Source organism: Protobothrops mucrosquamatus, unplaced genomic scaffold, assembly GCF_001527695.2.
Source record: "Protobothrops mucrosquamatus isolate PMUCROS unplaced genomic scaffold, P.Mucros_1.0 scaffold3198, whole genome shotgun sequence".
Classification (NCBI taxonomy): domain Eukaryota; kingdom Metazoa; phylum Chordata; class Lepidosauria; order Squamata; family Viperidae; genus Protobothrops; species Protobothrops mucrosquamatus.
In genome coordinates this window covers 46763-70004 of record NW_015389196.1, presented here as the reverse complement: position 1 = coordinate 70004, position 23242 = coordinate 46763, and the positions used below count along the sequence as shown (strand labels likewise).

Below are 23242 nucleotides of genomic sequence, written 5' to 3'. Positions count from 1 at the left end.
ACAGAGAAGTTCCATCTATTAAACTGAATGGAGAAGCATATCTTTTCTGCTGTGGCACATTCCCTTCGAAATAACATAACAGCCCAAGCCTTTCTTTGTTTTAAACAAGCTTTGAAGACCTGTCCCCCCCCCACCCCAAGGCTTGGGGGCTAGAGTAGAAAGTGAATTTCTTTGCGAGCATGGTTTATACTTTTCTGTTAGGAGGACCATCTGCTTCTTGTTTCACTTGATGCTGTTCTGTATCTTAGTTTTAATTTTGTACACCACTTAGAATTATCAAGAAGTTGTACAACTTTAGAAACATGAAAAATGAAGAAGTACATTCCAAAACCTATTATTAAATCTAGACCATCCAGAAGCTTACTGTTTCATATTTTCCTTTTTAGAATGTACGTAAATATGTTTCCAAAATTGATTTAAAAAACCCACATATGTGGGATCAATTCTTTAATACCAGGAGAGTAAATTTGTTTTCTTTCATAAAATAATTCTTTCTGCCAAAGTGCAGGCTGGATAGAGCCAAATTATTTATATAATGTAAGATCCCATATTTTGGGAGTAGAATTTAGCATGATATTTATATTTTTAACATTATAATTTCCTCAAAGCTATAGTTGAAAAGGAACCATTGTTGGAGATGATCAAATTAGATGAGTCATTGAGCCCTCAAAATTTCTTCCATTGGTAGCATAAGAAATCAGATAGTCAAGCTATTTACAATTTTCTTACTGATTCCAATAAACATGAAACAAGGTTTCCTTTTTTTCTGTCTTAAATTATAAGAGAGAGATTTTCTGTTTTTTAAATTTTGGCTCCACTGATTTTTCAAAATTAGATATCTAATTCCTTATTCCATGTGTCATGGATGTTACCAATCTTATTTTTTTAGTTTAATATAAAACAAAAATTGTTGATTTCACTTCAAAGACAGGGCATTTCTTAAAGCTGCTAGAATTCCAGGTATCTTTGACATTGGATATTATTTTGTCAGACATGTTTTAATTATATATACTGCTAATAAAAGTATTTAAGTAATATGTTTTTAGAAGCCTATTTCAGAGAAGCATCTGAAATCTTATATATACATATATACATATACACATACACATACATATATGCCTGCAAAACATGCTCCTAGATTGGAGTGAAACGCAGAACAGATTGATTTATATTTGGTAGACCGGGTGCTCCACCCAACAGATAAGATATATAGATATACATATACATATATATACACACACATATATAGACAGTAGTTAAGCACAGCTCCACAACATATGTTTAGTTTGATTCCATGCTGGTTGAGTTATTTCTTTGGCTCAGTCTCTGTGCTTTAGCAAAGATAAAAACGAAAGTGTTTCTTGCAGGATTTTATAACTCGTATTATTCAATAGCTGTTTTACAACAAGACAAACATTCCCATCTAAAATGTTAGGTTGACCCTGTGATACTTTGTAGAGTGTGAGAATTCTTCACTATTAACTGAAAATTCTCCCATTTATGCTTGAGCATCGCAGTCGGTGACTTCTCTTGAACAGCTAATTAGTCCGATTATTCCACAGATGCATAGGTTTACCACAAAGGTTTTTCTCGTAGTTTATCAAACGGATCATTCTCTTTGGGAATGTTGCAACCTGACAGGCTTGGAATAGTAACACAATCATCATTCTCCATCCCCATCTCACCTCTGTTGGAAGGGCGGGCGGGGGGTGGGGGGGGGAAGAATGCAGGGGAATAAATTGTGAGTGGTTTGGAAAAAAATCTGGATTTGATCCATTTGGCAATTGGGGGGTTGGGAAATATCCAAAAATGTGCACCTTTCAAAGTCTGGATTGTTGAAATGCCAAATAAACCACTGGATTCAGGTAATAAGCATTCTGGAGAAGATTACAAGAAATAAGCTTCCTTCCCTCTCATTGGCTTCCAGTCAGATTGTGTGTTGGGTGTTTTGTGTGTGTTTTGTGAGGTTGATAAATTTGCTACAGTTTTTGTAGTGTTTGAAATGTACCTTAAACTCATGAAAGTCTTAGGTAAGTTTTATTGGGACTGTGATCCTTGCTTATATCTATGTTGCAACAGTGTTGTCTGCTTGTTTATTAGTATTTGAGTGGAATTTTCAGGAAGAAACAACAGTAAAAATTTCTATTCATAATGCTCCTAAAGTAACTACATAGCTACTACTTATCCCGTGGTATGCTATGCTATGCTATGCTACGCTACCCTACGCTACGCTACGCTACCCTACCCTACCCTACCCTACCCTATCCTGTCCTATCCTATCCTATCCTATCCTATCCTATCCTATCCTATCCTATCTTGTGTCTCTTTAGCCTAATCCCTTATTTAAAATTTCTGTCTTAAACACTAATATATTTAATATTTTTTTAAAAAAATATTACATAAAAGAGTCACCCCGTTTTCTTCTACTCAAGATTTTTAAATGCTTGGAGAAAGAAAAAAAACTTCTTGTTTATCTTGACAAAACCTGGACCCTATCATTGCAATTGCAGGCAAAGCTGCACCACTTAGGCATTCCCCAGTTTTCTCATAAAGTTTTGCAACAGTAATTCCCCCCCGAATACAACTAGTCCTCGACTTAACAACAGTTCATTTAGTGACCATTCAAAGTCACAACGGCACTGAAACAAAGTGACTTAGGATGGTTTTTCACACTTACGACCATTGCAGCATCCTCGCGGTCACGTGATCGAAATTCAGACTCTTGGCAACTGACTCAGATTTATGACGGTGGCAGTATCCTGGGGTCATGTGATCACCTTTTGTGACTTTCTGACAAGCAAAATCAGTGGGGAAAGTCAGATTCGCTTAACAACCATGTTACTAACTTAACAACTGCAGTTATTCGCTTAACAACTGTGGTAAGCAAGGTTGTAAAATGGGGCAAAACTCCCTTAACAGTCTCACTTAGCAATAGAAATTTTGGGCTCAATTGTGGTCGTAAGTCGAGAACTACCTATACAGCAGTCCTGTGTTCCTATAGCAATTCTTCACTTGAAACAGTTGGGTGATAACCCAATTGATCTGGACTAGAAAATTCCCATTAAGCTAGACTAGATCTTTGAGTTCTGGGCTTCTCTTATGCATGAAAACTGCCTGGGTGACTTTGAGACAGTCAAACTGTCTCTCGGCCCTGTCACTTTACAGGGTTGTTGCAGGGAAAACAGGAGACAGGAACATTATGTGCACCAGCTTCAGTTGTCAAAAATAAAGACAGAACATCAATCTAATAATAAATCAATCAAAGGAATCTCTTACTGAACGAACATGTATACGATTCCATTTTCAGTATGATTACCGGACCACTGTCCATTCCAGAATCAGACTTTTCCCCCAAAACAGGGGGAAAAAATGGAATAAGGGAATTCTGACTGAAAGAGTAGAGCAGTCAAAGATATCTTCTTTCTCCTTTTCTGAATTAGCAAAGCAGGGCAGTGTAATCACCGGGGTGCTGATCGTTATTTATTTTTATTTATCTATTTGTCAAACTTATATGCCACTCATCTCGTTATTCAAAGTGACCCTTGGGCAGCTTGCAGTGCAATTAAAAATAAAAATGTCAGAACGAGTATAAATATAAAAACCAAATTTAAAAATGACAAGAGTTAAGTGAGCACCAGAAAGACTAGAAAGTAGCCGATCTTTTTGGCGTTGAGCAGGGAGCAAGCCCAGCAACCTTCACATTCACACCCCTGACGTGCATTTTTCTACCCTTGCAAAAGTTTTTGCCTACTTCCTAGCCCGTGCAAGGATCCCATCCCAAAGCCTAAGACTCTTTCAACTCCAGCTAATATTTACTGAGCAGTGATGAGTGTTCTCTGGTGTTTCCCTCAGCAGTTTGGAGCACCCTGGAGCTTCCAAGCCTCCGCTAAGCTCCTCCAATATGACATCACGGATTTTGCTACGACAGCAGCTCATGCGTGAGCAAATGCAGGAACAAGAACGCCGAGAGCAGCGACAGAAGCAGCAGGCAGCTCAGTTCATGCAGCAGAGAGGGGCTGTGAGTCAGACACCTGCCATCAACGTCAGCCTCCCCTCCAGCCACCCTCCTGCGACTCAGGTGCCAATGGAAGTCCTGAAGGTAGGCGACTTCTCGGATTTGAGAAGGTGGTGGAAGTTTGTTTCCATTAGTGCAAAGCTTTCCAAAATTGTTTCGGGCAGTAATGACGGAGTTTACAAAAAAAAAAAATATCTTCTCATCAGTTTTGCTGTCCCTGTGCATCTTGTGTTGCAGCTTTCCCAGGAAAGGTTCATTTCACTAGGCAAGGAATGGAGCTGTGTGTTTTTCTTTATTAAGGGCATTTCCCCCCCCCAAAAAGGAACCCTCCTCCCCCTTTCCCAATGGATATGAAACATGCTCGCCGTCTTGAAAACTGCTATCTTATTTCAGACCCCTAAAAAACATCATCAAAATAGTTTTCAAATTCTTTAACGTTGGTGGAATCATCTTTTTGGTTAATGTATAAGTATATGTGCATTTATACACGCATAAATACATATACATGTGTGTGTATATACCCATCAAAAGCTTTTTTCAAAAACTAATATAGATCCTGCACAAAAGATTGTTTGAGAAAGGTTTAATATGGAATACGGTCCTTTGCTGTAAGCCATTAGTAATCCTGTTTTGCTCAAATGACTTTATTGTTATTTTTTTGATGACCATTCTGCTCCTTCTCCAACTTCCTAATAGTTAGGAAAGTTGTTTCTAAAATAGATAGAAAGTCAAACTTCTTTTTCCCTTCATAGAAACGAAATTAAACCAGTAACATTTCTTAAGCAACACTCAGTATTTGACACTAACAAAGGTAATTCCAAAATGCGAAGGGACACTGCCATTTTCAACCTTTTGCACTGTTTTACCTGCATCCTATACAAGCAATGTTGTCTTTACTTTTTGTTCTGGAGCTAATGTCATTGTAAACCCAACTGTGTTCCTCCATTTCGAAATACAATTGTATGGTGATGGTAGTCAAATCAATAGTAAAACAGAGTTTTAAAAATGAAATCTTAATTCTCAAATGCAAAGATAATTTAGCCAAACATTTTTTAGTCTGGTGCACTTCAGCTTTACTGAGGTATAATCCTCAGAATTTCCCAACTAGAGATCTGATGGATGCCAGAAAACTGAGTAAGTTCCTTGTCTTCTAAACTGTGACATGCCTATTTTAGGATTTGCTTCAGTTGTCATATGTTCTCATACCAAGATGGCAGGAAACTATGCTGTCAGGTTTCAACAGTCATAGTCAGATAGATGTCTGAGAGCTGCTAAAAAGGGGGAGAAAGTTGTATGTTGCCTAGGATCATAGATTTTCCATCTCTTTCCTCACTGATGTGTTTTGCAAAATTTAGGAAAAACTACCAATGGCTTTTGTGATAATAGCAATAGCACTTATATACTGTCCCATGGTTTTACAGCACTGTCTGAATGATTTACAATGTCAACATATTTCCCCTAATAAACTGGGTCCTCATTTTACTGACCTTGGAAGGATGGAAGGCTGAATCAATCCTGAACTGGTCAGGATCAAATTCCTGGGAGTGGACAGAGTTAGCCTGCAATACTGCATTCTAACCACTGTGCCATCACGGCTCCTAGTGTTGGGCAAGAGTTGGTCGGAATTGAGTTTTCAGTCTCTGTGTTGAGTCTTAGACAATGACTAGCATATTAGGTCCAAAGAGAATGTAAGTAGAATCAAGAAGGCCCTAGAACTCATAGAGTAAAGGAAGGAAATGATGAAAAGTTAAGGAACAGGGATAATATGATGCAGTTTTGTCTTAAATTGGAATGCAATAATGAAGGCAGAATTATGTAGTCATGGCAGAGCTTTATCTAATAGAATGCTGTGACTCTAAGCAAGAGACCTCATTTTAAAACAGGGAGCTCCGAAAAAATATCTGGGTTCCTAATATGAGAACTTAATTCTTATACAGACTGGAAAGCACAATTAACATTAAGATGTATTCTCCAGCTTAGCCCTCGTATCCAGTCATATAGAACAGAACAGAACAGAACAAAACAGAATAGAATTCTTTATTGGTCAAGTCTAGTTATTATTTTCTCTTGATCAAAATAACTATAGAAAATCATTTTCTGATTGTTCTAAAGATGCTTTTTCAAAAGGCAAGTGGACTTTGTTTTTTCTTTTGAAGATATTATCCAAGAAGCATCTTAAGTTCTGCTTCAATTCGCTTCTTGGATGAGAAGTGAAACGTATTCAAGAGGAAAAACAAAGGAAGTCCAGTTGCCTTTTGAAAAAGCATCTTTGGAACAACTGTGACCTGGATGACTGAGACAGTCATTGCTATGGAACTCCTATGAGTTTGATCAAATAGGGCCGCTTGGTTGTGATGTGAACAATAACATATTGATTTTGTCTTTTTTCAACTATTTTGCCCACAACGTTAGATTAAAAATGGGAAAAATGCAACCAATATTGCTAAATTTGACCTAAATGTTTATCATTTGCCTTTCAACTATTTCTCAAAGTGCAAACCAAAGGTGCTTTTTCAAGAGGCAACTAGGCTTTCCTTGTTTTTCCTTGAAGACATTTGGGCTCTCATCCAAGAAGTTCAACTGAAGAAGCTTCTTGGATGAGAACCCAAATGTCTTCAAGGAAAAACAAAGGAGGTCCATTTGCCTGTTGAAAAAGCACCTTTGGGATAACCATGACCTGGATGACTGAGAATCTCCATAGACATCTCTCTAGGTGCAAGTCTGATATTTTATTTCATTACTTGACCTTTTCTTTCATAGTATGTATTGTGTGTACACTTAGCTTTATGTGCATCTTTCCTGCTTCTTGTAACAAGGAATCACTCGAAGAAGTAATTATTAAAAACAATTATAAAATGTAATAATTTCTCAAAGAATTTAGAAGGTTCAGAATCATCTCTTTCTGATAAAACCAAAAGCCTTATTAAACAAAATTGCTTAAAAAATTTTATATGCAAAAATGCTTTTACTATGTGGACCATGAATGAGAAAGCTGTGTCTGATGGAGGAAAGATTGTCAGTTTTGTTATGATTCCTAAGTTATCTTGCGTTGGCTGCATCTGACTATATCTGCTGCAGTCCACAAGCCATTTAACTTTTATAAAGTAACTGTCATCATTCTACTCTAGGTTTTTTTTTTAAGGCCATCAACAGCTTCTCTGGTACAAGATAAAAAGGACAATGATCTGCCTCTTATTGCAGAAGTGTACCTCTTGAGGAAAAATAGCTAAGTTGTGATAAACAAATGAACCCCAGATTTCATGGAAATGTCTCCCAGGATAAGAGGCTCATTTCTGTGAAAATTTCAGTTAGTATAGAATATGGAAGGAAGAATACTAAATGTAAATGGACATTATGACTATATTAAACAAGTTTTATATAATCTTCCCTTTCTCCTATTGGCTTCTATCTCCAATTCAAGTCGCTGACATAAAGTATGTACCTCAATAATAACCCTGTAGCTCTTACAGAATCATGCCTGCTGCCTATTTTTTTATCCTATCAGGCCCAGACAGGCCTATCATCAGAAGCCTTTAAATAAATTTCAAAACATTGTTATGTTAAAGTCTGGGCTGCAATGGAACATCTTAATCTACCTCTGCTGTCTGTGCTGGGATCCTTTTTATATGATGTACTTTTAATCACTATCACTTTGACCTGGCCAAAGATACATTTTAGTATAAAACCGCTTCCCTGATGTACGTTCTATAGAGCAAATTCTTTCATTTCAGTTCACATAAGCAAGTAGCCCCCTGCCATTTGTGCCAAACCCCGGCTGATCTTTGAAGAAAGAAATAATGTGAGTAGCAGATGTAATTTTTTATCATCATCTTTTTTCTACTACATGATCCAAATAGGTTTCTTGGGTTTATTTAGGAGCCAGGTCAATGAAATAGTAGAAATGACAATGTGTACTATGGTGAAGGAAAATACAAACATAAGCTTATGGTTTTTTTCCCAGCAGTAACTGCATCCAAATTTATATAAAGTTTCTTATAACAAAAAAAGCTTCTTTCAACATGTAAAAAACAAGAAAAAAGTGAAGGAAACGATTGGTCCATTAGTGGGTGAAAGTGGCAAGAAGGTGACAAGCAACAGGGAGAAAGCAGAACTATTTAACTCGTTTTTTGCATCTGTCTTTACACAAAGGGAAAAAACAGACCAACCTATCAAAAATAGTGCCATAAAAAACAGTATAGAAACACAAGTTAAGATAGGCAAGAAAATGATAAGTGAGCACCTGTCCAGCCTAGACGAGTTCAAATCACCAGAACCAGATGGATTACACCCCAAGGTTCTCAAGGAACTGGCAGATGTGATCTCAGAACCACTGAACTATATTTTTCAAAGATCCTGGAGCGCTGGGGAACTACCAGAGGACTGGAAAAGAGCTGATGTAGTTCCCATCTTCAAAAAAAGGGGGGGGGGAAAGGACCCAGGAAATTACAGACCTATCAGCCTGACCTCAATACCTGGGAAGATTCTGGAAAAGATAATCAAACAACGAATCAGCGAACACCTACAGGCAAACAAAGTCATTACTAAAAGCCATCACGGGTTTGTCAAAAACAGATCATGCCAGACAAATCTTATTGCATTCTTTGACCAAGTGACAAAATTAGTGGACCAGAGGAATGCTGTGGATATAATTTACTTGGACTTCAGTAAGGCATTTGACAAAGTAGATCACAACCTACTACTTGATAAGATAGAAAAATGCGGGTTAGACAGCATCACCACCAGATGGATCCNCACGGCGGAAGGAGGGGAGATCCGGAATAATCCGGATCTCTGGGGGGAGTTCGTTCCACAGGGTGGGGGCTCCCACAGAGAAGGCCCTCCCCCTGGGGGTCGCCAGCCGACACTGTTTGGCCGACGGCACCCTGAGGAGGCCCGCTCTGTGGGAGCGTACTGGTCGATGGGAGGCAATCTGCGGCAGAAGACGGTCTCGAAGATACCCAGGTCCGATGCCATGGAGCGCTTTAAACGTGGTAACCAACGTGGTAACCAAACGTGGTAACCAAACGTGGTAACCAAACGTGGTAACCAAACGTGGTAACCAACGTGGTAACCAAACGTGGTAAACTTATATACTGTCCCATGGTTTTACAGCACTGTCTGAGTGATTTACAATGTCAACATATTTCCCCTAATAAACTGGGTCCTCATTTTACTGACCTTGGAAGGATGGAAGGCTGAATAAATCCTGAGCTGGACAGGATCGAATTCCTGGCAGTGGACAGAGTTAGCCTGCAATACTGCATTCTAACCACTGTGCCATCACGGCTCCTAGTGTTGGGCAAGAGTTGGTCGGAATTGAGTTATCAGTCTTTGTGTTGAGTCTTAGAAAATGACTAGCATATTAGGTCCAAAGAGAATGTAAGTAGAATCAAGAAGGCCCTAGAACTCATAGAGTAAAGGAAGGAAATGATGAAAAGTTAAGGAACAGGGATAATATGATGCAGTTTTGTCTTAAATTGGAATGCAATAATGAAGGCAGAATTATGTAGTCATGGCAGAGCTTTATCTAATAGAATGCTGTGACTCTAAGCAAGAGACCTCATTTTAAAACAGGGAGCTCTGAAAAAATATCTGGGTTCCTAATATGAGAACTTAATTCTTATACAGACTGGAAAGCACAATTAACATTAAGATGTATTCTCCAGCTTAGCCCTCGTATCCAGTCATATAGAACAGAACAGAACAGAATCAAGTCTAGTTATTATTTTCTCTTGATCAAAATAACTATAGAAAATCATTTTCTGGCTGTTCTAAAGATGCTTTTTCAAAAGGCAAGTGGACTTTGTTTTTTCTTTTGAAGATATTATCCAAGAAGCATCTTAAGTTCTGCTTCAATTCACTTCTTGGATGAGAAGTGAAACGTATTCAAGAGGAAAAACAAAGGAAGTCCAGTTGCCTTTTGAAAAAGCATCTTTGGAACAACTGTGACCTGGATGACTGAGACAGTCATTGCTATGGAACTCCTATGACTTTCTCTCTATCTATGATAGGTTTGATCAAATAGGCCACTTGGTTGTAATGTGAACAATAACATATTGATTTTGTCTTTTTTCAACTATTTTGCCCACAACGTTAGATTAAAAATGGAAAAAATGCAACCAATATTGCTAAATTTGACCTAAATGTTTATCATTTGCCTTTCAACTATTTCTCAAAGTGCAAACCAAAGGTGCTTTTTCAAGAGGCAACTAGGCTTTCCTTGTTTTTCCTTAAAGACATTTGGGTTCTAATCCAAGAAGTTCAACTGAAGAAGCTTCTTGGATGAGAACCCAAATGTCTTCAAGGAAAAACAAAGGAGGTCCATTTGTCTGTTGAAAAAGCACCTTTGGGATAACTATGACCTGGATGACTGAGAATCTCCATAGACATCTCTCTAGGTGCAAGTCTGATATTTTATTTCATCACTTGACCTTTTCTTTCATAGTATGTATTGTGTGTACACTTAGCTTTATGTGCATCTTTCCTGCTTCTTGTAACAAGGAATCACTCAAAGGAGAAATTATTAAAAACAATTATAAAATGCAATAATTTCTCAAAGAATTTAGAAGGTTCAGAATCATCTCTTTCTGATAAAACCAAAAGCCTTATTAATTTCAGTTAGTACAGAATATGGAAGGAAGAATACTAAATGTAAATGGACATTATGACTATATTAAACAAGTTTTATATAATCTTCCCTTTCTCCTATTGGCTTCTATCTCCAATTCAAGTCGCTGACATAAAGTATGTACCTCAATAATAACCCTGTAGCTCTTAGAGAATCATGCCTGCTGCCTATTTTTTTTATCCTATCAGGCCCAGACAGGCCTATCATCAGAAGCCTTTAAATAAATTTCAAAACATTATTATGTTAAAGTCTGGGCTGCAATGGAACATCTTAATCTACCTCTGCTGTCTGTGCTGGGATCCTTTTTATATCACTATCACTTTGACCTGGCCAAAGACACATTTTAGTATAAAACCGCTTCCCTGATGTGTTCTATAGAGCAAATTCTTTCATTTCAGTTCACATAAGCAAGTAGCCCCCTGCCATTTGTGCCAAACCCCGGCTGATCTTTGAAGAAAAAAATAATGTGAGTAGCAGATGTAATTTTTTATCATCATCTTTTTTCTACTACACGATCCAAATAGGTTTCTTGGGTTTATTTAGGAGCCAGGTCAATGAAATAGTAGAAATGACAATGTGTACTATGGTGAAGGAAAATACAAATATAAGCTTATGTTTTTTTTTCCAGCAGTAACTGCATCCAAATTTATATAAAGTTTCTTATAACAAAAAAAGCTTCTTTCAACATGTAAAAAACAAGAAAAAAGTGAAGGAAACGATTGGTCCATTAGTGGGTGAAAGTGGCAAGAAGGTGACAAGCAACAGGGAGAAAGCAGAACTATTTAACTCGTTTTTTGCATCTGTCTTTACACAAAGGGAAAAAACAGACCAACCTATTGAAAATAGTGCCATAAAAAACAGTATAGAAACACAAGTTAAGATAGGCAAGAAAATGATAAGTGAGCACCTGTCCAGCCTAGACGAGTTCAAATCACCAGGACCAGATGGATTACACCCCAAGGTTCTCAAGGAACTGGCAGATGTGATCTCAGAACCACTGAACTATATTTTTCAAAGATCCTGGAGCACTGGGGAACTACCAGAGGACTGGAAAAGAGCTGATGTAGTTCCCATCTTCAAAAAAAGGGGGAAAAAGGACCCAGGAAATTACAGACCTATCAGCCTGACCTCAATACCTGGGAAGATTCTGGAAAAGATAATCAAACAACGAATCAGCGAACACCTAGAGGCAAACAAAGTCATTACTAAAAGCCATCACCGGTTTGTCAAAAACAGATCATGCCAGACAAATCTTATTGCATTCTTTGACCAAGTGACAAAATTAGTGGACCAGAGGAATGCTGTGGATATAATTTATTTGGACTTCAGTAAGGCATTTGACAAAGTAGATCACAACCTACTACTTGATAAGATAGAAAAATGCGGGTTAGACAGCATCACCACCAGATGGATCCGTAGCTGGCTGACCGGTCGTACTCAGCATGTGGTCCTCAATGGAACCGCATCTACATGGAGGGAAGTGTGTAGTGGGGTGCCCCAGGGCTCTGTTCTGCGCCCAGTGCTCTTCAACATCTTCATCAACGATCTGGACGAGGGGATAGATGGGGAACTCATCAAATTTGCAGACGAAACCAAGCTGGCAGGAATAGCCAACACTCCAGAAGACAGGCTTAAGATACAGGAGGATCTGGACAGACTTGAACACTGGGTGCTATCTTACAAAATGAAATTCAATGGTGAAAAAAGTAAGGTTCTACATTTAGGCAAGAAAAACCAAATGTACAGGTATAATATAGGGGGTACCTTGCTCAATAGTAGTAACTGTGAGAGGGATTTCGGAGTCCTAGTGGACAATCATTTGAATATGAGCCAGCAGTGTGCTGCAGCTGCCAAAAAAGCCAACACAGTGCTAGGCTGCATTAACAGAGGGATAGAATCAAGATCACGTGAAGTATTAATACCACTTTACAATGCCTTGGTAAGGCCACACTTGGAATACCGCATCCAGTTTTGGTCACCACGATGTAAAAAAGATGTTGAGACTCTAGAAAGAGTACAGAGAAGAGCAACAAAGATGATTAGGGGACTGGAGACTAAAACATATAAGGAACGGTTGCTGGAATTGGGTATGTCTAGTTTAAGGAAGAGAAGGACGAGGGGGGACATGATAGCAGTGTTCCAATATCTCAGGGGCTGCTACAAAGAAGAGGGAGTCAAGCTATTCTCCAAGGCGCCTGAAGGCAGGACAAGGAGCAACGGGTGGAAACTAACCAAAGAGAGAAGCAACCTAGAACTAAGGAGAAACTTCCTGACAGTTAGAACAGTTAATCAGTGGAACAACCTGCCTCCAGAAGCAGTGAATGCTCCAACACTGGAAGTTTTTAAGAAGAAACTGGACAGCCATTTGTCCGAAATGGTATAGGGTTTCCTGCCTGAGCAGGGGGTTGGACTAGATGACCTCTAAGGTCCCTTCCAACTTTATCATTATTATTATTGTTATTAAGAACTGTGGATATTATGGCTTATTTTTGCTGGACATGATGCAAATGAAATCTTTCCCAATTTGGCTTTTTTGATCACAGCAGATTCTAATTTTATTACACACACACAAATTTATTGTATAAAATAATGCACAGACTAGTAAGCAAATACACATATACAAACACACACACACTTACTAGTCCATGCACTGGAAGGCCTTCTGACAACAAGATTCTGCTTCTTACTTTATTTTAGTACAGGTAATGCAGTATTTAAGGTGTTGGATTGGGAATGAATTCACTGTCAGTCGTGGAAGCTTACTTCCACGACTGTAGGTGCCTTTGGTTCAATCATTCTCTCTCATAGGAGATATTATGGGGTGAAATTGAAGGAATGAGTGAAAAGCATAGTGCCGTAAGAAAGATGGGATATAAATTAAAAAAAACAAGTATTTTTACTTCTTTGGTTATTTAATTACAATATTTATTTTTTAAATGGAATTCTGAAGTATCCTCCTTATGTAGTAGAGATATTTGAAGGCCTAAATTTTGCATTCTCCTTTTGACTTGCATACATCATTCTTTCATAAATTCCCACATTTCGCCTGCAATGCCCTATGACCTGGATTATCCATGGAATCTGTGGAAAGGGAAGAGTTGTGGAATGAAAGAACATGCTTTTGGCAAATGTTAGAATCGGCGGAATTCAGTGATGCTCTGCTGAATACTCATGACTTTTAGCCCATACCTCTGGGTGTGTAAATCACTGCAAATATTTTTATGTGCATTTTTGAAAAAAGAAAATAGTTTTGGAGATGTGCATTTTCCCTGTGACCTTGTATGAAAAATAGGATAAAAATTCTTAAATAGTCATTGGGTCGGTAGACTTTTGGAGAAAATGCAGCGTAGGGCCCAGATTAATTGATGTGTGAAAAAGCCTCAAAAATGGGATCATAGCCTTAAAGCCAAAGAATTGAGATTAGTGACCCATACATACATAGGAATGTTCTTGCCTTGTTTCTCTTTTGGCCCCTTAAGTATACCTGGAAGCTGTTTCTAAAATTCAAAGTAATCTCTGGATAGTAATGAAAGCAGTTGGGAAAATGGCAACCAGCGAGGAAGAACAAAGCCACATGATTATTTTTTTTTGTAAATCATTAAGTTATATTTGTCTGTATGTTGTGAAGTGTGATGGCAAATGAAAGAAAAGAAAGAATCATGTTGCAATTCTAAGGAGATATTAGTTTGAAAATATTTTGATTTAGATTGGACAAGTTACAATGAGAAATGTTTCATATAAACACTTCCCCTAATTATTTGCTACATCCTTGTTATTACATTTGATGGTCTATTTGACAGCTAAATATTCATTGTCACATTTATATCATATTACCGTGCTTTTGTAGAGCAGAATGGGCATGATGTGGCTTATTCAGTCTTTTTCTCTTTAGTGAGATGTGTAAGATATATTTGATTTCATCTAGCCAGGACTCCTGACTCCTGAGAGGTAAATCTTTTTAAATAAGAGATTCCTAGATTTCACTTTGAAAGGTAATGCAGTAATGAACTAATCTAATAAGTGTGGAAAATCTTGTTTATAATTATATCAATTAGAGAGGATGTAATTAAAATTATAAAATAAACAGAACTTTGAAATTTAGCAAAAATATAAATCATACATTCTGTGAAGTGCATTTTGTAAATATACATGGAAAGGGGAAAAGGGCCCCAGTTATGACTCCTATGCCAGAATATCCCTGGTCATTATCTCTGGATTTTTTTTTTTTAATCACTGTTCTGTTTTGAAAGGCAGAAGATTAGTAGAAGGATTTGTGAGTTCCCTTAACTCACATCAGGAAGCAAATTAATTTCTCTATCAGCCTTATGAGTGTTTGGAAGTAGAACCTGACTTGATCCCAGTTAGAGAAGTAATAATATCATGCAAAGAATGTAAGCCTGTAAAGTGTAGATTCCTTACCGTCATCTTAAAAAAAAGAGAGAGAGAGATGCAAGGATTACGAGAAGGCATGTTAATGAGGCTGTGCTATGCCAGCTAGCGGATTTGTAGAAAATGGTATTCTGCCACTAATAAAGCAGTGGGGGAAAAAAATACATACATCTATTCTATATCTGTTTTTCTTCTCCAGTTTGAAACTCTAGTTTATCTGTTTTAATTTTCAGATAGATCTCACTAACATTTAAGGAGATTTATAGCTATACTCTGTTTAATAGTAAGTGCATTGAGAACCCAATAAATAGACACACGCTCATACAAGCACATAATCAAGGCTGCAGTTCTATATATAGTTATCAAGGGTAGGATTGTATTACAAATAAATATTGTGCATTTGGTGTCAATGAAAAAAAGTCATAAAAATGTTAACACAGATGAACAGTTCCTACTTTGTTAATTCCATCATAAAATAAAATTCCATCATAAAATTTATTAAAAAATTAATATTTTTTTCTATTGCTATATACATTTGTATATTTTTCCCTTGCATGTTTGCAATTCCTTCGGTAATGAAGGTGGCTAATAATAAATTGATTGCATGATATTTTACTCTAAAGCATTGTACTTTTGTGTGTATTTACCCAATTTACATTTTCATGTAAATTTTTTCATGGGGGGGAGAGAGGGAGAGGCTGCTTTTTAAAACTATGGATTGAACTACAAATAATGTGCAGATTCTAACACGTGTGTCCGTTCTGATTGTTCTGTAAGATTCAGGTGAGGTGGGCTGATTCAACTTGGGAAAAAATTTGAGAAGCAATTAATAATTTTCTTTTCACTCAAGGAGTCCAAGGAAGAATGTAGTCATATAGGTTTTCCTGTGAATAATTTTTTATTTTCCTAGTTAAATAAAATATAGAAAGAGTAAATTAATATTTATGAAGCTCCTCCTTCACTCCGCTGACATGCTGAACAGTGGACAGAAGGAAAGAATTTGATTTGAGTGAATAGACCTTATATGAATCTGTACTGGTATCTTTTGATGAAAAATTTTGCTTAAGCTCAGTCCATAGGCACCAGAAAGACAAAAGCTGTCAGGCACAAAGAACAACACATGGAGTTACTTCTGAGTTGTTCTTTTATTGTTGGTCACCTACAAACAGAATCTTGCCAGACTAAAGGAATTATCTGCAATAATTACAGATTGCTGGGGAGGGTCTGACCTTGCTCTTTTCCTATCCACCAGACATTCTGCTATCTCTTTGCGTCTAGGAAAGAGCCTCTCTCCTGTAACTCTGGATTACATTACACTACATTTCATCAGCCTTATGGGATTGCAATGCAAGTCCCAATCTCTTTTATATATGCATTGTGATGTACAGTCAAACTTAAAGCACAAAGCATTGCTTTTGTCATTCTGGCAAAAGCAGCATGCTCCTGTGGATTCCCCTGCTTGAACTGGGTTTTTGTCTTCTTAATTCCTCTATCTCATTACTATGCATCTGTAAGTTTAGGTGTCTGCAAAAGCTTTGAATAACAATTCCGTTTCTGTTCTGAGCAGCTTTGGTTCCTCTTTGCAACTTCTAATCTGTTGTATGACAAAGGAAAATACTTTTTAAGATGAAAATAAGATCTATGAGTGTCTCCTAATAGCACATTAATACCTGACATTTCTACAGTGGTATGCTGAAGAATTATTGCATGGCCTGTCCTATTCTGTCTGTTCCTAATAGTTGGTCTTAAGAATTTATTCAGGGACGGCATATAAGGAGTACTGTTGTCAGTACTGATTTAATGATTTAATGAGCCAAAAATGTCAAGGCCACAAAATAGCACAAATATAGAAAATTTTACTTTTTTTCTTAAAGATAACTGGATTTACATCCACTTGCCCTGCAAAATAAATTAATTTGCCTCCCTTAAAATGTTTTAGTCTGTCTCTTTAAATCAAGTGGATTCATATAACCCTTCCTGTAAAATAGATCAATTTGCTTCCCTTAAAATGCCTGCTTCCCCATTAAACATAATTAGATGTGCATAGATGCAGAGTTATAAAATAAATTAATTTGCCTCCCTTAAAATATTTTGTTTCCCTCATTAAAAGTAAATAGATTTACGGAAAGAGAGAAAAAGTAGGGCTTTGGGTGGTGATGCTGGTATTTGAATAAACATCCCACAGAAAACAAAGCAGTCCAGTCCTAATATAGATAGAAACAGCATGAGAAATTTCAGCCTAATCAGCCAGAAATTGCATGCAAATAGGCCAGCTTGAAATAGCTAGCCAAAAAGCAAGGGATGTAGAATACAAACTTGTTCAGTATAGACAAGAAAAAGTAGGACATTATCTATGGACTGTCTTGTTCACATAGTGCCAACATGAAATGTTTGTAGCCATCTTCATTAGTTCTTGAGTAGAACGGTGATAATCTCTCTCTCTCTCTCTCTCTCTCTGATGTGTGTAGTTGGAAATGCTGTTGCTGTACAACTAACCATGTCTTCTCTCCACTTTGACCACATTCAAGGATCATAGGTAGAAGAATCTAGGCAATTAAGATAGATCTTATTTATTTATTTATTTAAATTTGTATACCGCCCTATCTCCCTTACGGGACTCAGGGCGGTGAACAGGTGATAATAAAAATCACAATAAATATACTCCAATTTCTATTCTAAAATCAGATTAAATAAAGGCCTGCTCTAAAATACCCCATATAAAACCTTCACTAAAACATAATTAAGACTACGCCAGGCCGGCCGCACGAAATAGATGGGTTTTCAGGGCTCAGCGAAAAAGGCGCAGATCCGCAATTGTACATAGGTCGGGGGGTAGGTCATTCCAGAGGGCAGGAGCTGCCACAGAGAAGGCTCTCCCCCTGGGGGTCACCAGACGGCATTGACTGGCCGACGGCACCCTAAGGAGGCCCTCTCTGTGGGAGCGGACTGGTCGAAGGGAGGTATTTGGTAGGAGGCGGTCTTGCAAATACCTAGGTCCATTGCCATGGAGCGCTTTAAAGGTTGTTACTAACACCTTGAAGCGCACCCGGAAGGCCACGGCAGCCAGTGCAGCTCGCGCAGGAGAGGTGTTACATGGGAGTATCTAGAGGCCCCCAAAATCCCCCGTGCGGCCGCATTCTGAACTAGCTGGAGCCTCCAGGTGCACCTCAAGGGGAGCCCCATGTAGAGAGCGTTGCAATAGTCCAGGCGGGAAACAACGAGGGCTTGAGTGACCGTGCATAGAGCGTCACGATCCAGAAAGGGGCGCAACTGGCGTATCAGGCGAGCCTGATGAAAAGCCCCCCTGGCCACGGCTGTCATATGATCATCTAAAGACAGCCGAGTGTCCAGGAGGACGCCCAAGTTGCGGGCCCTCTCCGCGGGGGCTAATGACTCGCCCCCGATAGCCAGGGATGGAGCCACCTGGCTATGTTGTGACGCCGGAAACCACAGCCACTCGGTCTTGGACGGGTTGAGTCGAAGCCTGTTCCTCCCCATCCAGACTCGCACGGCCTCCAGGCACCGGGACATCATCTTGATTTACTTCTGTCTTCTGTTCCCTTCAGTCTCTTTGCACGAAGCTTAGTTTTGAATTCCTTAATCATCCTTGTTTTCTTTCTCTGACTTCTTTTCTGTTTGTTTGAATCCTTTTTAAAATGTGATGCTCCAACATGAATCTGAAATCAAGGTGAGCTCTGACTCACACATATAAATGTGGTATTGTTACTTTCTTCGCTTTGAGATAGGTACTTCTGTTGATTTAGTCTAAAGTTGCATTTGTGGTTTTTTGCAGCCAAATTACTCCATTGAATCAAAACTAACTAGTATTTCAATCATACTTTCACAAGTACTATTACCAAGCCAAATATTCCCCTTTCTATATTCATGGATTCCATCTTTGTTTCCTTTGTGAAGAACTTTGCAATTGTCTTATTAAATTTCATTCCATTATTTTCTGTCCATTGTTTTGAATTTTATTTCTCTTTTCTAGGTTACTAGCCACCCCACATAATTTTGTGTCATCTAAAGATTAGCCAAATGTTTCTCTAAGTTTGGAATCCTAAACTAATTTTTCAAGCATCCCACTCAGTATTCCAAATTGAAAAATCATAAAATCACTCCACTTCGATGAGGAATCATTGATATAAATGGTACATTAATGAAATAATATAAATTATGTATACTTTATAAAAATTGTATTCAGCTATGCATTTAGCTATGCATTCATTTAATTCTCTTGGTGTACATCCCACACATAATCAGTTTGCTAATCAGAATGTCATGGGATACTTGGTCAAATGTTTGCAAATCCACACTGACCTCTGGCAATTAACTCATCATTTTCATGATGCTTATAGATCAATTGATTTAGAAACTGCTCTCAAAAGTCCCAGGTACTTGTAATTCTGTGGGTCGAGACAAATGAGTAGTTTCATCTTTTCTTTGCCATCTGTTTGCCATATTCACTGAGTTAACTAATATTCTGGTTCCTTTTCTTTTTTATTTTGAACATATCTAAAAAGAATCTTATTTTAAAATATTAAAACACGTGGAAATATATTTATTTTTAACCTTCAATATATGCAGAAAAGAAAGAAATGAATTGTCTGAACTATCTATCTAAAGGAAAAGTATTCTAGCTATATAACTTATAGTGTATGTGTAAGGACCCACTTCAACTAACCTCCCAAGCAAGCAGAACTCTTGAAACAGGCATTGTCTCAAAAGCATACTTTTATTAGGGGTCAGTGAAAGTAGGGAAGTCAAGGCGAGATCTGGGAAAAATGAAGAAAATAAGCTTGCATATCCAGTCCAAATGTCAAAGTAGTCCACCAAGCAGGCTGTCCTTCCAAACGTGTAGTGTATTTTTGTTTAATTGTCAAAAAATAAATTTTTTAACTCCAAACTGATTAGTTTCAATGTATCCATAGCATCAAAACAAGGGGGAGGGAAGCTGGATTCAGTCCAGATGAATATAGGAAATGCACTGTTTTTAAGATGGAGGAAATAGGACCACACATTTCTGAGATTTTCAGTTGCATTCAGTCCTAATTTTGGAGCCATATATAAATCTATATCTTGAGGGGGAATTTGGAGAAATGATAAAGTAAAAATGGTTATTTTTTTTCATTCCTTCCGATTTACTGCTACATAGTGCAGGGAGAAGTTTGAAGTATCAACATGCAGAATTGTTCCACATCTTAATACTGTCTTTAGTGTTCCTGCAAGTAATAGAGAGGTGCACCAATATGGGTTCGAACAAGTGTGTCGTGTCTTCCCTAATTCCAAAATCGCTCACTTTCCTACCTAGGCTGAACTGATAGATAAAGATTTTATGTAAGTTAAAAAGAAATCGTTTTTAGGCCACTTGATTCTATAATGTGAAAATGTGCTCCGAAGATTCTGCTCCTTAAAATTCTGACTGGGATTGCTACCTTGCACTGTTCTATCAGAGGTAAAAGATAAAGTGGAACAAGCAAGTCTGAAACCAATCCATTGTTAATCTGTTCTGCAGTTGGTGGATTATAGGTTTGGAACTTTGTGATTCCAAGTTCCCCCAATTTGAACTCAACTCCAATTGACATTCACGCAGTGATGGGATTCAAATATGTGAACAACCGGTTCTCTGTGTGGATGCTGCTTCCAGAAGTCCATTCTGGGCCTGGGCAACAAAAAATTAGCTACCGGTTCTGCCGAACTGGTGTGAACTGACTGAATCCCACCACTGCATTCATGGATATATTCTTGTAGTTTTCTTGGTGAAAGTAAGGAGATAGTTGGCCTCATCTAGGATATTTTTTTGATTTCCCAATCTAGCCTACAGCCGTTATATTCCTCGTTTCTCAGTCAGCTCTGCTTAGCTTTTTTTTTTCTTCAAAATTAGCTAAATTTGACCCAGTGTTGCTATGTATTTTGGCTATTGATCAGAACCCAAGATTACAAGTTCAAAAACTTCAATTCTGATCCACATTTTTATATATTTTTTAAAAATTGTTTTGCTTTAATATAAGCACAGAAAGGAAAATAACGCACATGAATGCAAGTAAAAAAAAACCACATATAAGAATAATTAAAGGAAACTAACAAACAAAAAAGATAAGTACAGCAAAAATTCAAAAGTAACCACATCAATACAATTTGTATTCTGGTCACAGATAACCATATTACGCAGCTTTTCCTTTACCACAATAAACAACCAGTTCAAAGGCTGAGATTGACATATTTCATCAAGCTTCTTGAATCTGGAACACAAGTATTTTTTCTGCAACATAGGATGATCATTTTGGCAACACTCCAAACACAGAAAATTAGAATTCTTCATAAACAAGTTCCATTTTTGTAATATTATTTATCAACATGTTGATATCATTACTCCTTAAGTGATTTACTTATTTCTTACTATGATAAGAATATTCGGTCAATAAAAAGCTAAGAAATACGACTAAGGCAACTGTATTCATGTATCTTCAGAGTGATTCACTTTTAACTAACTTGCTTTGAGGATTTGAAAAAAGATTTAACATTTTAAAACTTGAGATAATTGATTTTGTAGCATATAAAATATATTTCTCTCTTCCATATTTCTTGTAAATTATCCATATTTATATTCTGTCATATGTGATGCATTTGAATCAGTGTTCACTCTTGGCAAATTACTGGCTATGTCACTGCGTTTTTATTGACAATGTTTTCAGAAGGGATTTGGCATTGTTTCTTTCCTAGGGCTGAGAAAGAGTGACTGGCCCAAGGTCCCCAACTGGTTTCATGCCAAAGGTGAGACTAGAAATCATGCAGCCTCAGTTTCTAGCCTGATGCTTCAACCACTACACCAAACTGGGTCTCATATTTACATTGGTAACATTTACTTTTTGTTGTAAAACTATTGTTTTAGCTTCTATAAATAAACATTCTCCAATACATTTAAAAGCATAAGGTTTCTGAAGCAGGCAATGCATTTGATGGAAAGAAAGACATAGCAGTTGCTTTAACTCACTTTATTGTTATTCAGCATTTTTTGAGGGTAAATTATATGTTTTTGTAACTTTCAATAATTTAAAAAGTTTCTGTAAATTAAATTATAAAGGGCAACAATGCTCTTTTTACCCAGTATTTCCCTTTTGGGGGGGGGAGTCCCTTCAAGTCAGTTTTGACTCCTGGCAATTACCTGGACTAGTCTGCAGTTTTCTTAGTGAGATTTCAGAAGTGGTTTGCCATTGCTTGCTTCCTAAGACTGTGAGAGAGCGACTGGCCCAAGGTCATCAAGTTGGTTTCATGCTGAAGGTGAGACTAGAACTTACTCTCTCAGTTTCTAGATTGATATCTTCACTACTATGCCAAATTGGCTCTCTCCTCCTCTGCTCTCCCCACCCCACCTCTTACCAGACATTTTAAAAAAAGGATTATTTCAAATAACGAGTTTCTCATAGGAACAAGAATAACAAGAAGCAGTTAGAAAATAGAAATAGAATTATCATTTTAAAGTAAATCATTATATATATATATATATTCAATTTGTATAGCTGCCCATCACACCTAAGTGACTCTGAGTGGCTCACAATAATTAAAAAGAACTAAATAAAAAAGGTTAAAAACAAATATACATAAAAACCATCAATAAAAATTAATCCATAATCAATGGCAGAATCCATCACTAAGTCACATGCAACACAATCATTGTATAAGCTCCTCACTATTAAAAGACCCCATGAAAGATGGTAAAACCATGTCTTCAGGGAAGATTATGGGCAATCTCTGGGGGAAAATAATGTTCCAAAGGCTCTCTTCCTGGGTGCTGCCAGATGACACTCTTTCATAAATGGGACACATAAAATGCACCTCTTGCCGGACGTAATGGAACAAGTAGATGTCACCAGATACATGACAAATGTTGTTATTCCCTAGAACAGAATGAGCATTTTATAGCCCCTGGGCCATATCCAGCCCTTTGGTTGTCCCTGTCCAGCCCGCGTGGATTGCTTTTATTTTGAAGGTGATTGCTATTTTTTTTCAGCTTACGTATATGTGTGCATGTATGCCTACACACCTTCACAGCCATGTTGGTTCAGCCCTCCATAAGAGTACCAGTTTCTCATGTGGCCCCTTCAGAAAATTAATTATCCATCCCGTCACTAAGAGTCAAAAATAGCTTTCAGGCAGAGAAAATGTGTGTGTGTTTGAGTACATACACCCCCACTATCTTTCTATATTTA

At 37.6% G+C, this 23242-nt stretch overlaps 1 protein-coding gene across 2 annotated transcripts in view; it reads left to right on the top strand.

The window, feature by feature from the left end:
- Window positions 1-3853: 3853 nt before the first annotated feature.
- The window catches only part of MITF (melanocyte inducing transcription factor), a 52887-nt gene continuing 33498 nt past the window's right edge, over window positions 3854-23242 (top strand). For both annotated transcript variants that reach the window (XM_015826598.1, XM_029286258.1), the window contains exon 1: window positions 3854-4099. In XM_015826598.1, the coding sequence (XP_015682084.1) occupies window positions 3902-4099 (198 nt within the window). In that variant the 5' untranslated portion in view covers window positions 3854-3901. The remainder of the gene's footprint in view (window positions 4100-23242) is intronic.